The following is a 14361-nucleotide window of genomic DNA, read 5'->3' as shown; positions in this document are numbered from 1 at the left end:
TTCTACTGAGCAGCTGAGATGTGTGTTGTGGCTTTCTGTTTTGTTTGAATTATGCCCTGTCTTCCAGTCATTCTGAAGCTAATAATCTGTGGAGGAATTTTAGCAGGGTGTTTGAAGTCTTTGATTGTATCTCCATTATAACAAATAGTGTTCCCAACTTGCTGAGGCTTGATGAGTTACAGCAGCAAGTCTGAGCACCCTGCTGACCTTATCCCAAACCCCTGCACGGCATTGCAAAATACCAGCAGGCAGACTGGGGGCTGTGGGATGTGTTAGTGACCCCAGCTGTTCTGGGGAGGGCAGGGCAGGCAGACCTGCACCTGCAGAGGGCTGTGTGTGTGTGTGGGAGCACCGAAGGGAAGCAGATCAGCATGTGATGTCTTTTCTGCTGTAGTCAGGGCTGAGTCATCTATGGGTGAACTGGAACCAATTGTAGCCAGCTTTGCCTTGGGGAGTTCCTGTTGTGGGTAATTCACCAGCAAATTATAACTTCTGTGCTAATGTGAAGCTGAACAGCTTTCAAAAGCAGTTTATCTTTGCTTTCATTTAGGGTATTTCAGGTTTTTTCCCACATGATTATCAGGGAAAGATACTTCAATCTGTTACTGCACCCAATTTAAATGAGCACAGAAGTTTAAAGATGTAGCAGAAGGTGTCCAGATCAACTTTCCCCCATTTGTTTTGGACAGTGCTGTGGAGCCTGCTGTCAAATAGTGCTGCCAGTTAAAGCAAATGTTGGGTAAATTGGAGACATAATTAACTATTGTGGAGAGTGAATAAGCTTTCAATAGCTTTGAAAAGGCTATTTGTGAGCTGCAGCATAGACATGAATCCAGTAGACAGTGCTAAGGTTATGGCATGGTGGTTCTTTTAAGTGAACTTTTACATAAAGATGAATATTTTATGCTACCGGTGTGGGCTGCCTCAATAATTTGAAAGTCAATAAAATACCATCCTAAGACTTAATTGAATTCTACTTCTACTGTAAAAGTAATACAGATATTTTGATGCAGTGCTGGCTTTTATATTTTTATTTGCAGTTCTGTTTACTGCACAAAGTTGGGTAGGATATTCTTACTCCATTTTTATCCTGTGGATCCCAATTTACTGTGTTCCTTGGCTTGCATGATAGCAGCAGTGAACAGGCCTGTGTGGGCTCTCTAAGAATGCAGCATTTGATCCTTTGCCTTCCTTTGGCCATGCCATAATCTGTCATGGAGTCTTCCCAGAGGGTTTTGTTGTTTGCTTACTCAGTCCTCCTGCTCAGTCTTACCAGTGGAAATGTTGAGAGAATTTGTTTAATATTTTATTTATTATGAGAGTACAACTCTCTTCTTGATTCTTCTGTCACTTTTGAGACAATAAATGCAATACTAAACCCTCAGGCTAAATTATGTTTGACACCTTTAACTGCTGAGAAAAAGAGAGTCCTGAATCCCACTTTTGGAGGTAATCAGCCTTTCAGTTAATTCTAAATTAATATATAATTTGCAAGCAGTGCCAATCTTTTTTGTCTTCAAACTGTCCTAGGGTTCTTTCTCGTTCTATGTTAGTTGTTTTTTTGTGCTCGAGAAGTCAAATGATAGGTGTAAGAACCGTGCTTTCCTGAAAGAGGATCATTGTCAATTGCTTTTCTCTGTGCTGGTGCACAGACAGTTGGCACGGAAGAAGAAAGGCTCCCCTGTTCATAGATTTGCCTAATATGTTTCCTGTATTCATTTAGTCCCAGACGCAGTTTGCAGGTCACATTTCTCACCCATTGCCCCCCTTGTTATCCCTTAAAGGGGCACACTTGTGTCAGGGGTGTGTGTTTGTTCCTGGCTGGTGTAAAAATAACCAACTGTCAAGGACTTAGAAAAATTCTTTTGTAGTTTCTGTGAAGATGATTCTCTTTTAAAAACAAGCCAGACTTACTGTGCTGGTGCCATGAGCACTGGAGGATGAGATTGCTTAGTACTATTATTTTGCATTCTGCAGTCAGTGAAAATAAGAAGAATAAAAAGCCTTTTTATCCAGACAGTAAAACTTGAGCTCTTTGTTTACTCGTATAAGGTGTTGGCATAACTAAGGAAACCTGAGTTTCCTTAATTTTTCCTGTCCTTCAAATTCTTCAGATCTAATCAGGGCTTTTAAACACAGCATGAAGTTCTGTCCCTCCTCAGCACTGTAACAGCACTAAGCACTCGTGTTCCCAGAGCAGTGCATACATTCACTGGCTCAGTGCCATTTTAGAAACAAATGAGGCCAGGCCTTGGAGGTAGCAGAGGTACTAAAAATAGTGTATAGAGGAAAATGCTGTGCTAAGCCATATAAAGGACCCTCTACAAGGTATTTGTTCTGTGTTGCTGCTCTTAAAGCATTTTGTAGAGCTGCTGTATCGAAAAAAAGGTGTTTGGTAATTTGTGATAATCCTGAGGATCACAAATTGAGCAGCTATTTTGAATGTATTTTCTCAAGAGTTTACCCTTAAGATGTGTGGGCTTAGCAAATTTAAGTTATTAAAACATAAACTACTTCTAAATCTGTTTGCTTGGTTTATCCAAAATAGATGGAGGTAATGCTGTTATTTCTAATAGTAGTTCTGAATCTTCAGTGTTTCAAGAGAGGTGGTTTAAAAAACCTACCCATTCAAAAGAGAAATAGAGGTTTGTCTTAATTCTCACTGAAACTTACAATTACTTTTCCAGTGTTGGAAGGACCCTGACATTTACTGATGTATTTGGTTTTATTCTTCCATCTTGGGGCAAGTGCTAAACTGGTATGTAAAAATAAGGTTAATGTGGTCTTCAGGGTATGGAAGCAATGAAATCATCTTTCAGCAGTAAGTTCTCATAGAGGCTTTCAGTGAGCTTGTGTGTGCTCCATGCCCTGCTTTCCCAACAGTAGCTACTGCAGCACTGGCAGCAGTGACAGTGCTGGTGCAGCCAGGGAGCCCCTGCTCAGGAGTCCCACGCTGTTCTGGCTGGGAGCAGGGTTCCTGTGGGAGTGGCAAATGCAGGAGCACCTCATTAGGTCTTTGTAGGTGGCTGAAAAAGCTGACAAGGACTACCCAAGACATGGCTGAAAAAGAAGCACATTAACAGACTTCTTCCCCCTCCCAAATTAACTTGGTCTGTGGTCATTTTTAAAAACGTAAAAAACCCCAAAAAATACTGGTAATCTTACTAATTTCTAGGTCTTCTGTAAGTACCCATGGCTGCTGCATGCATTGTTTGGAGGTCTTGAGAGTCACATTAATTTCTCTTCTTAGAGGTAAAAATCAGAGGTCCTGAACACCCTGATCTCAGGCACTCCATTCGGGACAAGGACCTTTACTTTCTCAACTCTGTAGCCTTTTCAAGAATGTAGTGTTTGAAGTAACACTGACAATATTGCAGATTTATGCAGCAGAGAGTGTTGTGAATTCCAGTTGTGCCTAAAGTCAGTGGCTTCATTAAATTTAGGAAGCGAATGTGGATCTGCTCCAGCAGAGGTGATGATGATGTATTTTGCATTTGAGTCACTCTTGTGCCAAAGGGAAAGGAGAGACATAGCTACAGTCTGATATTAAACATATCCAAAGTTAGTTTTCCTCACAGGCCATGTTCACTTGCCTGCCAAAATCTGTAGCTGTAATTTGACACTTCACAGTATGTACAGAAACTGATGAGTGATGGAATAATATTTGTGGTTAAGCACGAGGTGCAAGTTGCCACAGACTTCTGGCCTGATTTTGGAAAACTCAAGTGATCTCTTAGTCCATCTTCCCTGGTGTCTTTTCAGTAGCACAGGCTGTTATGTTTTGTATGTATCTGTTCAGCACTTCAGGTTTCAGTGATAATTTTACAATGTTAAAATAGTTTAAAAATTAATAAAAGCTTTGTATTTTGCTTACCAGGGTCGGTTGGTGTTTTCTGATGAATCTGTGGATAGACTACTGAGTCTGCTTTTGGTTACACTGTTTCAGTTTTTGTTGTACTGCAATTCTGCTTTGGGCCTGGCAGTAGGTCATGCATTTGATTTCTAATAAAGAACTAAACCCATATAACTAGGTAGCTCCTATACCCTCTTCTACTGGAAGGGGGTTCTCAGAGGGAACCAACCTCAATGTGAGGTGTTGTGCTCCCCAGTTCTCCTCATAGTGTTTCACTGGATCCCCTTGCTGCTGCCCACACGTAGGTTTATGTGGTTTGATCTGCCTCACTGAGGTGCTTTGCATATTCTGAAAAATGTTTTTCTTGCAGTTATCGCTGTGATGATTTTGTAGTCAATGATACCAAGCTGGGCCTGGTACAGAAGGTCAGAGAGCACCTACAGAACTTGGAGAAGTAAGTAGTTTGTTTGCATCCAGGCTGCCTTGGGCAGACTTGTAATAGTGCATCATTTAAGTAGTAGTTGTTTCTTATGTGTATATGCATCTAATTACATCCCTTAATTCTTCTGTGTGTCTGACACTGTCTTTAAAAACCTTTTCATCACTGAGAAGCAGAGGTGCAGAACAAATGGATTTGATGGATCACGAGCATGTTTTGTTTCTTATACAGTGAATCTTACAGAAGCAGCATATGATGATGCAGGAATTTCTACCTAAACAATAATTCCTGTCCTTTTCCATATGAATGAGAGAGATTTTTCAGAGCAAAACAAATAGTGTTGTCAGAGCTTTGTCAAAAAAGCAGAATAAGGTTTTTTTAATCAGAGAAATTCAAGAAGTGCAGGTGGAAGAAGTCTTCATATTAGTTGTATAGTTTGTTTTGCTAACAAAAAGACTAAGAAGTCTTATGAACTTGGAACTGCACAGAAGAAACATTTTTTCCTTTGCCTCCGTCTGGTGCTGTCAGATGTGGGTGATGTATGTGCTGTGGCCAGTCCTGAGGGCAGAGTGCTTGCACAGTTGGCCTGGAAGTCTTACCTAATGCCAAGCAGAAATAGGTGTGCATTCAGTGCTTCCAAATACAGCAGAATGGCCCTGAATTGCTGTGATCTGGGGAAATGGCTGGGTCCTCCCTGGGTTAAGTAGTGTATGGATTACTTGGTAGGTCATAATAATGTTTTCACTATTTTCCATCCTCTTTTGATGGCCTTGTCATGGCCTTGTACATGAGAAGTGAATTGGAAACATCCAAGGGATCTGACTTCTTGAGAGGTGAAAGATATAGTGCAAGCTTCCATTCTATGTAATGGTGGGTTTTGAATGCTTGGAGGGCTTTTTAATAAAAAAAGAAAGAAAAAGGAAAAAGCCTACCAACCAAACCCTGAAACAAGCTATGATTTCACAATTAAATTAAAGAGAAATCATCAACTAGTTTAATTGAAGGGTCATTAATTTCCATCGATGTGCAAAAGACTAAGTGTTTGTTTTTGTAACTTAGTATTACACAAATGTTACAATTTCACGTATTTTTATTTAAGTAAGAGAAGTCAGCTATAATACGTAAGTGCTAACATTCCGCATTCTTGATTTTTGGTAACTTAACTTTGTCCTGATTTTTTGACGTTGTTTTCTTAAAGGCTTAGATGATTCTCCTGACAGAAATATTTAATTTCTTTGACCTAGGAAAAGGATGAATATTTTAGATGACAAGTAGCTGCTGATAAGGCCACTCTCGAGGGCACACATCCCTGGGCAGAACACCCTGCATTAACTCCCTGTGGGCCGTGGGGCTGTGCCCCGAGGGAGGTGCAGCCAATTTCAGACTCTGCAGCAATGGGAAGCTCGTTTGCTGTCAGTGACAGCTGGTGACAGATGGAACCACTCTGTTGAACATGAGTTGATTTTCTCTGGTCCATTCCACACAATACATTGTTTTTGTGGTAAATAACTACTTTAAATTACTTTCCAACAGTTCGGCCTTTACATCAGACAGACATAGGAAAAGAAAACTATTGGAAAACTCATCTCTGAACAGCAAGTTATTGAAAGTAAATGTAAGTATAACGGATTTGGTACACTGAGTTCAAAGGGTTTTTGTAAACCTGCTGAGGTTTACAGTTGGCCTGGACCCAAATTCTTGGTGGGGTCTTTTTTCTTCTGGCCACACTAAAAAAGCCCCTTCACAACAACCATGCCTTATACTCTTATGCATTTCTGTTGATGTAGACTCTGAGCCTTCCTGGGCTTTAGAAGGGTTTCATTTCAAGATGGAGTTTTGCTTTTCTGAGCAGGCAAGCCTTTTGTCTTGTTTTGTTTTTTGATTTTTTTATTCTCCCAGGTGCAGAAGGCAAAGGAGGAGGTGCACTCTTTTGAGAGGAGGCTAAGAGTAGTTGTTAGGAAAAAGTAAAATTGTTACCAGTTTTTAAAAAAAGCTTAGTAAAACTTGCTTTCAGGAGGAACTATGGATTATTTTTAAGCTTTTCTTCTCCTCATTTCATCTTCCTGCTATTTTAACTTCCAATCTGCAGGATAGCACCCAGGATCCATCCCTGGCTAGATGGCTGAAGGGCTGCATCTCTTCTTCCAGACAAAGAATGTCCCAAGTCAGATGTCTCTTTTGCACTGATTGGATTAAGGGAGTTTCTTATTTTCATAATTTCTCCCAGAATTTGAGGGTGGAGAGGGGATATACTGACCCAGCTGTATTCAGCTGCTTCATTTTCACCCTTGGGAAAATGGAGGAGAGATGGAGCAGAGCTCCTGGGCTGTGGGACAGCAGTGTCACCAAAGGGAGCTGGAGCAGCAGCTCCTTCAGCCATAAGGAGTGAGAGGATGTGAATGGGAATAAGAGCCTGGGGTGGAGCAAAGCAGTTGGTTGCTGTTTGGCAAAGTCTGGAGGGGTTTAGTTAATTTAAAAAATGCACTACTGCAGTCAGTTTAAGGTTGTGTGAATGTGCTGCTGTGCTGTCCCAATCTTGCAGAGATTGAGGAAGCCTGGGAGAAATAATGGAGCTTTCTTGCTATGGCAGTACACAGCATCATTGTCTGGAAAGCTCAAAGCCAGTAAAAACCAGAAGAAAAATTCCAGGCCGTGTTTAGATAAGGACAAGACAGAATTAGAAAGCATGAACTAAAATGCTTATTTTATTCTTCCTACTTTGTGCTGTTTTGTCAATTTTATTAATACTTCAGTATTGCCCCAAACAACAGGTTATCTTTTTATTGTTGGCATGTTGAATCCTTATCTTGAACCGCAGGAACAATGCTGTGTGCATTAGTGCTGTGCTGTGGCACTTGGGGCAAGAGTGAGGAAAGAATGTGCTCAGGACACTGTGATGTTTGCACTTCGAGATACTAAAAGATAGCCCAGCTTTTAAATTCTGTTAGAACAATGAAGAATGCCCAGAAATTTGATGAACTTCCAGTGTGGTATTTTGTGGACAGTGGAATGTGTCCAAGAGTTGCAGATTCTAGAAGCATAAATAGAACGTTGTCCACATTTTTCTTCCCTTTCCTCCCTACCCACTCTGGAGTTAATTTGACAAAAAGCAAGCTCATCTGTAGGTTCATTGTTCTAGGCTGTAAAGGGTGTGTATTTTGCTTCTCTTTTTTCAACTCTTTGCCTTTTCTTTGAACAGTCTAACTTGACTGTTTATTTCCCAAATAAATGTTGTTGTCTTGTCTTTCAAAAACCCTTCTGGCCACCACAGAACCCCACTGAGACTCAGCCTAGTGCTGGTGACTTAAAAACAGCCTGGAGGTGGCCAACACTGTGCATATTAGACACGGGAAAAGATGGATGAGGATTGGTACTTCCATTTTTCAAAGGCACTGTAGGGAAATTGCTGTCCAGTTCTCACTAGACTCTGTTGGAGTGTGAATATTTAACATATATACACACAAATCCTTGGCAATAAGAGCTTGTGATTAACTCTGTGTTGTCCTAGCCTAGATTTATTTGCACAGGAAAAGATGTAGTATAGTCTTCTCTTGACAGGAATGAGTAAGAAACAGTTTTCATGTCAAGATGGAGCTTCAGGGCAGTTGGAGCTGCTGAGGTGTTTTCTCTGGCTTTGCAGCTGCACTCAGTGTAGTTGATTTTTGTTCTGTTCTGTGCTGATCCAACAGTGATGATTCTGGAGGGGGGGAAGTGGGGGAACAGTGATAAATTTTGCTTTAACCTACCTGTTCTCATTCCAGGGAAGCACCACTGCCCTTTGTGCCACAGGCCTTCGGAACCTGGGGAACACTTGTTTCATGAATGCAATCCTTCAGTCTCTCAGGTACCTCTGCAGCCCTCCCACCCCTCTTGGGGGGCTTGTGTGCTGCAGCACTTGGCAAGTTTACACAGGACAGAAGTGTAGCTGGAGTACAGGTACAGGAGTGAGTGTGCATGGCTTGATGAAGTTGTGTTTCATGGTGTGAGGCCCATCCTGTGATGCAGCATTGCAGAGGAAAGCTGCCATGTCCTGGGCAGAACAGGAGAGTGCCCCTTCACTGCTGAGGCCAGTAAAATATGTTCCCTTCCTCAGCACATGCAAGTCTGGGTTGTTAGGAAATGACAGCTCAGTCTGGCAGGGTATCTCTTAGTCAAAGCAGAGCCAAAATGGAATGATTTTAGGGAGCTGGGATGACACTGGTATTTGCAGGTCTGCTTAGTAACTGATAGAAGGTATTTGCTACAGTGTTTCTTGTCTCTGTTTGTGATTGCCATCCTGTATCACTGTGTGAAGCGGTGTCTGTGCATTTCAAAGAACAAGCTCCAGAATACGGAATATTCTCCTTTTTCTCTGCCCTTTAAGATTTCACACTTATTTCCTTTCTCCTAGTAACATTCAGCAGTTTTGCTGTTACTTCAAGGAGTTGCCTGCAGTGGAGCTGAGGAATGGGAAGACGGCAGGGCGGCGAACTTACCACACCAGGAGCCAGGGAGATAACAATGTGTAAGCTGTGTGTGCCTTGGGAGCTCTGAGCTGTGCTGGAAACAGCAACTGTGGGCTGCTGGGGCCTCTGGACACTTGATATTGCACAATTCACAGGGGACAGGGCCACAGAAGAATAGTTGTCTCAAAGAAACTCGTATCACTTGCAGCTTGCTGCTACAGGTCTGATGCTGCAGGGAGAGGCAGGCAGGTGGTGCTGGAGCATGGCATGTTAAATCATGTTAAGAAGTCCTCTTGATACATGCTGCAGACATTATGCTGCTGAATTCTAGCTAAAATAGGGTCATGGGGATGTGACTGCAGCCTGCCTACTGCAACTACTACTACAAAAAATTCAGGAGTAAGAGATTCATGAACTGTAGGTTGTTTGAGTAAGTGTTAAAGGGATGATGTTGTCAGAGTCTGCACTAAAATGGCAAACAGTACATAGGTGTTCACATGAGTCCTGAACATCTGAAATGTAATTTTTCTAAGCTGTGTGTGTTCAATATTATGGGTAGGATTTTGGATGTAAGATCTTTGAAGCTACTGGAAAGGATATTTACCCAGTTGTTACAATCTTAACCCAGCTAATTTCTGATACTTGTACCATTGAACAAGTGAAGCTCCAAGGGCTTTAACACAAACCCACATTAAACACCAGCTCTTACTTTCTTTACAGTTCACTTGTGGAAGAATTCAGAAAGACACTCTGTGCTTTATGGCAAGGAAGCCAAACAGCATTTAGTCCAGAATCTTTATTTTACGTTGTTTGGAAAATAATGCCAAATTTTAGGTAAGTTTTTTTTTTTGTTTTTTAATAACAGAATTCTTGATTGCAACCACATATTGCTGGTGTCCTACTCTAAAATGGGCTGCTCCCACAGGATGCACTCTATGCAGCTTTCCATATGCCTACAGATGTGCTTTGAAAAGCATCTTTGCTTTGATCAATAGTTTTCTGTTCATCAGTACTGCTTGCTTTTTCCTTCTACCCTTCTACCACATGGTAGCAGTGTCAGAGAGGACAGAGATCTCAAATGAGAAACAGTGGTAGTTGTACCTTTGAGCTAGTGCTCCAAAAGAATCAACCTTTTGACTGGTAGGTAAGTGCCAAGTGCAGGATGTTGACAGAACCCAGGCTTGGCTGCAATAAGGAAATGATGTAGTCAGATTAAAAAAGATACAGCACCTACAGGCCTAAATGCAAACATACTGGCTGAAACTTCCTTGATTCTCTCAAAATACAGTAGTCACCAGCTGGATGTGATATAATGGCTATAAGAGAAAAATCCTGTGCATAATAAGCATTTTGGGCCCATACTGACAAAAACGATAAAGGAAAAAGAAGGTTACCCAAGTAAACCCAAGTGTCGTTCCTCTCCAAGGTCTCCCTGTCCTGGCCCCTGAACCTCTTTCAAAGGAGCACTGAAACCTGTTAGGATATATTGTGATGAAGGTAAGTTGCTGTCGTAGTTTAACATAGTTTGGTTTTTAGTTAGGAAAGAATCACCAACTACTGAAGTAATTCCCTATAAAAACCTTAACAGCTTCCTTCAGACCTGACAAAACCAGTCAGCTAGCTAATTTTAAATACTGACACCCTGTTAAACCACTTAAAAAAGCTAAATACACCTCTGTGAAATCACTGCAAACAACATAATCCCATTCAGAAGCACAGAAACAGCTGAAATCAAGGCAGAAACCATGTGACCAACAACAAAACGCCATTTCCTAATGCAAAGCTCAAATAAAATGAACTTTCGGTGCTATAAAATTCCATTTAAAAACAAATCCGTGAGTGCTACTTCTTCCAATTAAAAAAAAAGTGAAAGCAAAAAAAGACCAACAAAGACATCAACATCAATTTTAAAAAGAGCCAAAAACTAAATGAGAAAAAACCCCCAACGTCTTAGTCTTAAGCTAAAATTCTCTTATAAGGCTGTGATGAAGATATAATTAATAGATCAGACTCTTTTTCCCTATATCTCATAAAATGCCTTGGAGAGATGTGGTGTTCTAACCACAGCCATGAGCAGGAACACCACTGCTAATGCAAGCAGATGTCAAAGAATCTGTGGTTTGATGAAAAGCTTAAATAGAGAGAAATGAAAGTGGTGAAAAATCTTGCCCTAGGGCTAGCATATGAAGACTTCTGTTTCCCAAAAATAGATGAAGAAAACTTTTGTCTCTATACTAGAACAGCTCATCCTTAAAACTGCTCCCCAGTAAACTGAAGTGACTCATGGTAGGTAGTTGTGAAAAAACTACTAAACATAGGAAAGACTTTAGGATTGTGGTTGCTGGTTGTGGATTTAGGTGGCTGCTATTCGTGAAAATTAAAACCATGAAAGAACTGTTTCTTGTGAAAAAGTCTACATGACATGGCAAGAAAGACTTCTCCCTAAGTGGACTGAAGAAAGATTATTTTAAAAGTAATAAGCTGACTGAAAATACCAAATTTTGTCTCTTTATGTTGTCTCAGAGAAAAGAAAGAAGAGCTGGAGGGAGAAGTATTCTGAAGGTTTATTCTGATTTCTTATTATTTTTCTTTTAGTTCTGTTAATAAAGTTTCCTTTATACCCTTCAAAGTTTTGAGCCTGCTTTGCTCTCCTACTAATCCTTATCTCACAGCAGAAAAGGAATAATTCTAGTGAGTGCACTGGCATTTGGCCAGCACTAAACCCACCACATTAATTGGTGTGTGAAATGAAAAGCTCAGATTGGTGAACCAAAACCACTACAGTTGCTCCATGTTCTCTTAGCTGTTACATCTCCAGCAGTGCTGAAAAGATGCTGTGAACACTTCTGCTCAGTGAATAACCCAAACGACACAAACCTGTTTATTCTGTTCTCCACACTGCCAGTTATGTTTCATTTGACTATGAGAATCAAGGAAGTTTTACACCAGTAGTTGCAAGCAGTGACCAAAACATAGGCAAACAAACATCATCCCTTATGTCTTTGGCCAGTTTCCCTATTACAGTCTTCTCTGTAATTCTTGTTACACCAGCTGAGGAACCTATTCCTTGAAGTTCCTCAAGCAAATTTTCAGCACTCTGGATTTTTAAAAGAAAAAGTGCTGTTTGTTGGGCTTCTCCCTCTTCCCTTTTTATTCCCAGTTTTCTGGGACCATGTCCACATTTAATGGATAAGGGAGATCATAAAATCAAATGGAGAATAGAGTCAGCTGCTTGTAACAGGTCTCCTGATCCAGAGAGGAAATTTGTTCAGTGCTTAGCTGAACCTTGTAGAAGCTAACAATGCTGAAATTCCAGTTGTGTCCTGTGTGCTCCTGGGAGATGGGGAGAAGGCAGATGGACATGTGGAAGAGCAGCCTGCCTGCCAGCAGCACAGCAGCCACTTTGGGGTGTGCTTGTGGAGCCTGAAGTGCTGGGGCAGGGGAGGAGCAGCTGGAAATGGCTGCAGTTGTTTCAGTCCAACGAGATTGCAGTTGTTAAAGTGGAGGACTGTGAGTGCTGCCCTCCCTGAGGAGGGTTATGGAAGGAGCTGCTGTCCTCTGCCTCACAAGAGTGCCATTTGCAGTTACTGCAGGCACAACTGCAGAGCCTCTGGGCTCTCCTGCTGCTGGGCAAGTCCCTCTCCCTGGCTGCTGTTGTGCTGCATGCCAGGGCAGTTCTGCAGCCTCAGGCCAAGTTGCAAGATGTGTGTTTTGCTGATTTACTGCTTTATAAATAGTGTGCTCTGTTTTCCTGGTAACTGATCCTCTTTATATCCGATCCTCTTGCCACTGGGAAAGAGTGTTGGGGGTGGGCTTGAATTGAATTGCTTCAGGTGGATGGATATCAGTTCTGTTACACAAGCAGACTATCAGAGTAACTCTGCTTTTTGCTGAAGGGTTTTAACATCGTAATTTATTTTAAACAGTGCATTGTCCATATCATCATGTCCTTTTAAAGATCTGTATCTATAATTATACTTCTTAACAAATCCAGAGAATTTTCCATCTCTAATTAGTATACTTACATGCAAGTACAAATACATGCACTGGGAGCACAGCCAACAATGTGGAACAATTCCAGAGGTTTGTTTGTTGCAGAGCAAGTGTGCCAAGCTGTTTTATGAGGAATTTCATGTCGAAAAGGTGTCTGAAGCAAAGACTTTCCATAAATTTAATCTTTGTCTGTTTAATGTGGCTGCTTATGTGGTTACTGAAGAAATCTGTATTCAGTAAAGCAAGCAAATCCTGTGTTACCGTAGCAACTTCAAAGCTGTGCACAATTAACATGCAGCTTTGAAGCAGAGTTTGGTTTTACTACTTTGTTTTAACAAATGTATAATTACTTTGCAACTTTGGGATAGTAAGTCCTATTTTTGGCTGTACAGGACTGTGGCCTGTTGAAGCAGAGCAGTTTCTGTTTGCTGGGTTTTCTGTTGTAAAAGGTAGGCAGTGCTGCCCACGTGTCTATATACAGCCTTTTTGATTTATTTAAACCTGCTGGTTTGGAAGAAAGCATTACTATAATCCTGCAAGGTGAAAACTTTTATTTTTATTCTGTTATCTCCTAGCAATACTCTGATAGGATGCATCTGTGTTCCTCACTAAGCACACCAGCCTCACATTGCATATTTCTGTTGCAGTGAGTCTGTTAGCTTTTCTCTCCACCTCTGGGTACTCTGCCATGAGTCTTACAGGATTTTCCTTGCCCTGAGTACTTGCATTAAAACTCCATTTGTATTTGTTTCCCAGACATTCCTACCTGACAGTTATGGCCAGCAATTAGGTGGGGTAGTGAGGTGGAAAAGGGGAGGCCTGATGAAACAGCTTGTGAGCATGGACAGGAGGTGGAGGGGAAGCCAGCTCTTGCTGTGTAGGGATTTCTGTAGCTTAGGCCTACAATGACCTGCACATACTTATGTCAGTGTTGCACAAAGCTTTCAGTGTTTCAGTATGTATCCTGTCCTGCTTTGTCTCAGAGTGTAGATTAATGGCAAGTGAACAGCAGTTGTTTGCTGAATTCGATGCATGATTTAGCTTAAATAACTTAAAAGGCTCGTTTTACCCTGATGGCTTCTCTGTTCCTTTTGGTAAGGTTAGTTAGTGGTGAAATAATAATGGTGATTGAGCAGCATTGCTGCTGATGGCACAGCATATGTAAGACTGTGTCTTACCAAATCCAAATGCTCAAGAGATGCTCTGAATACCCCAGCAGTACCTCCCTCTCCCAGAAAATGAGGTATGCAGGGGAGGTGTGCAACTCCGAGCATGGCTGTAGGTCTCGTCCTAGAAGAAATGGTGCTCTCATCCTAATTATTTCAGACTTCATAGTGGCTGAAAGATGCATATGGAAAACAAACCTAGAGACTAAATTCTTGCCTCTTCTAAGGAGAGGACTAAACAAACACTTGTACCTGCAAAGTGAGTGGGATCAATGACCGAATGAGAACCTGAGAAATACGGACTCTGCACCCCACATGAACAATACATTTTGTGGTGTCTTTCTTTTGAATCTTACCAGGTTTGAGATTACAATATATTGACCCTAATCTGTGGCAGATTCAAAGCAGGGACAAATAGTGCCCTGTCTGAATGAGATTCAAAGCAGTTCTGCTGAGGCACAAATC

The 14361-nt window shown here is 41.4% G+C and overlaps 1 protein-coding gene across 5 annotated transcripts in view; it reads left to right on the top strand.

The window, feature by feature from the left end:
• Positions 1–14361, top strand: part of USP3 (ubiquitin specific peptidase 3) — a 74177-nt gene that overhangs the window by 54383 nt on the left and 5433 nt on the right. For all 5 annotated transcript variants that reach the window (XM_088172382.1, XM_014879132.2, XM_014879136.2 and 2 more), the window contains exons 4-8: positions 4224–4307; positions 5826–5907; positions 8054–8136; positions 8683–8796; positions 9458–9571. In XM_088172382.1, the coding sequence (XP_088028508.1) occupies positions 4224–4307; positions 5826–5907; positions 8054–8136; positions 8683–8796; positions 9458–9571 (477 nt within the window). The remainder of the gene's footprint in view (positions 1–4223; positions 4308–5825; positions 5908–8053; positions 8137–8682; positions 8797–9457; positions 9572–14361) is intronic.

The sequence above is a fragment of the Sturnus vulgaris genome, chromosome 13, assembly GCF_052056855.1.
Source record: "Sturnus vulgaris isolate bStuVul1 chromosome 13, bStuVul1.hap1, whole genome shotgun sequence".
Lineage (NCBI taxonomy): Eukaryota > Metazoa > Chordata > Aves > Passeriformes > Sturnidae > Sturnus > Sturnus vulgaris.
This window is presented reverse-complemented; position numbering and strand designations above follow the sequence as displayed.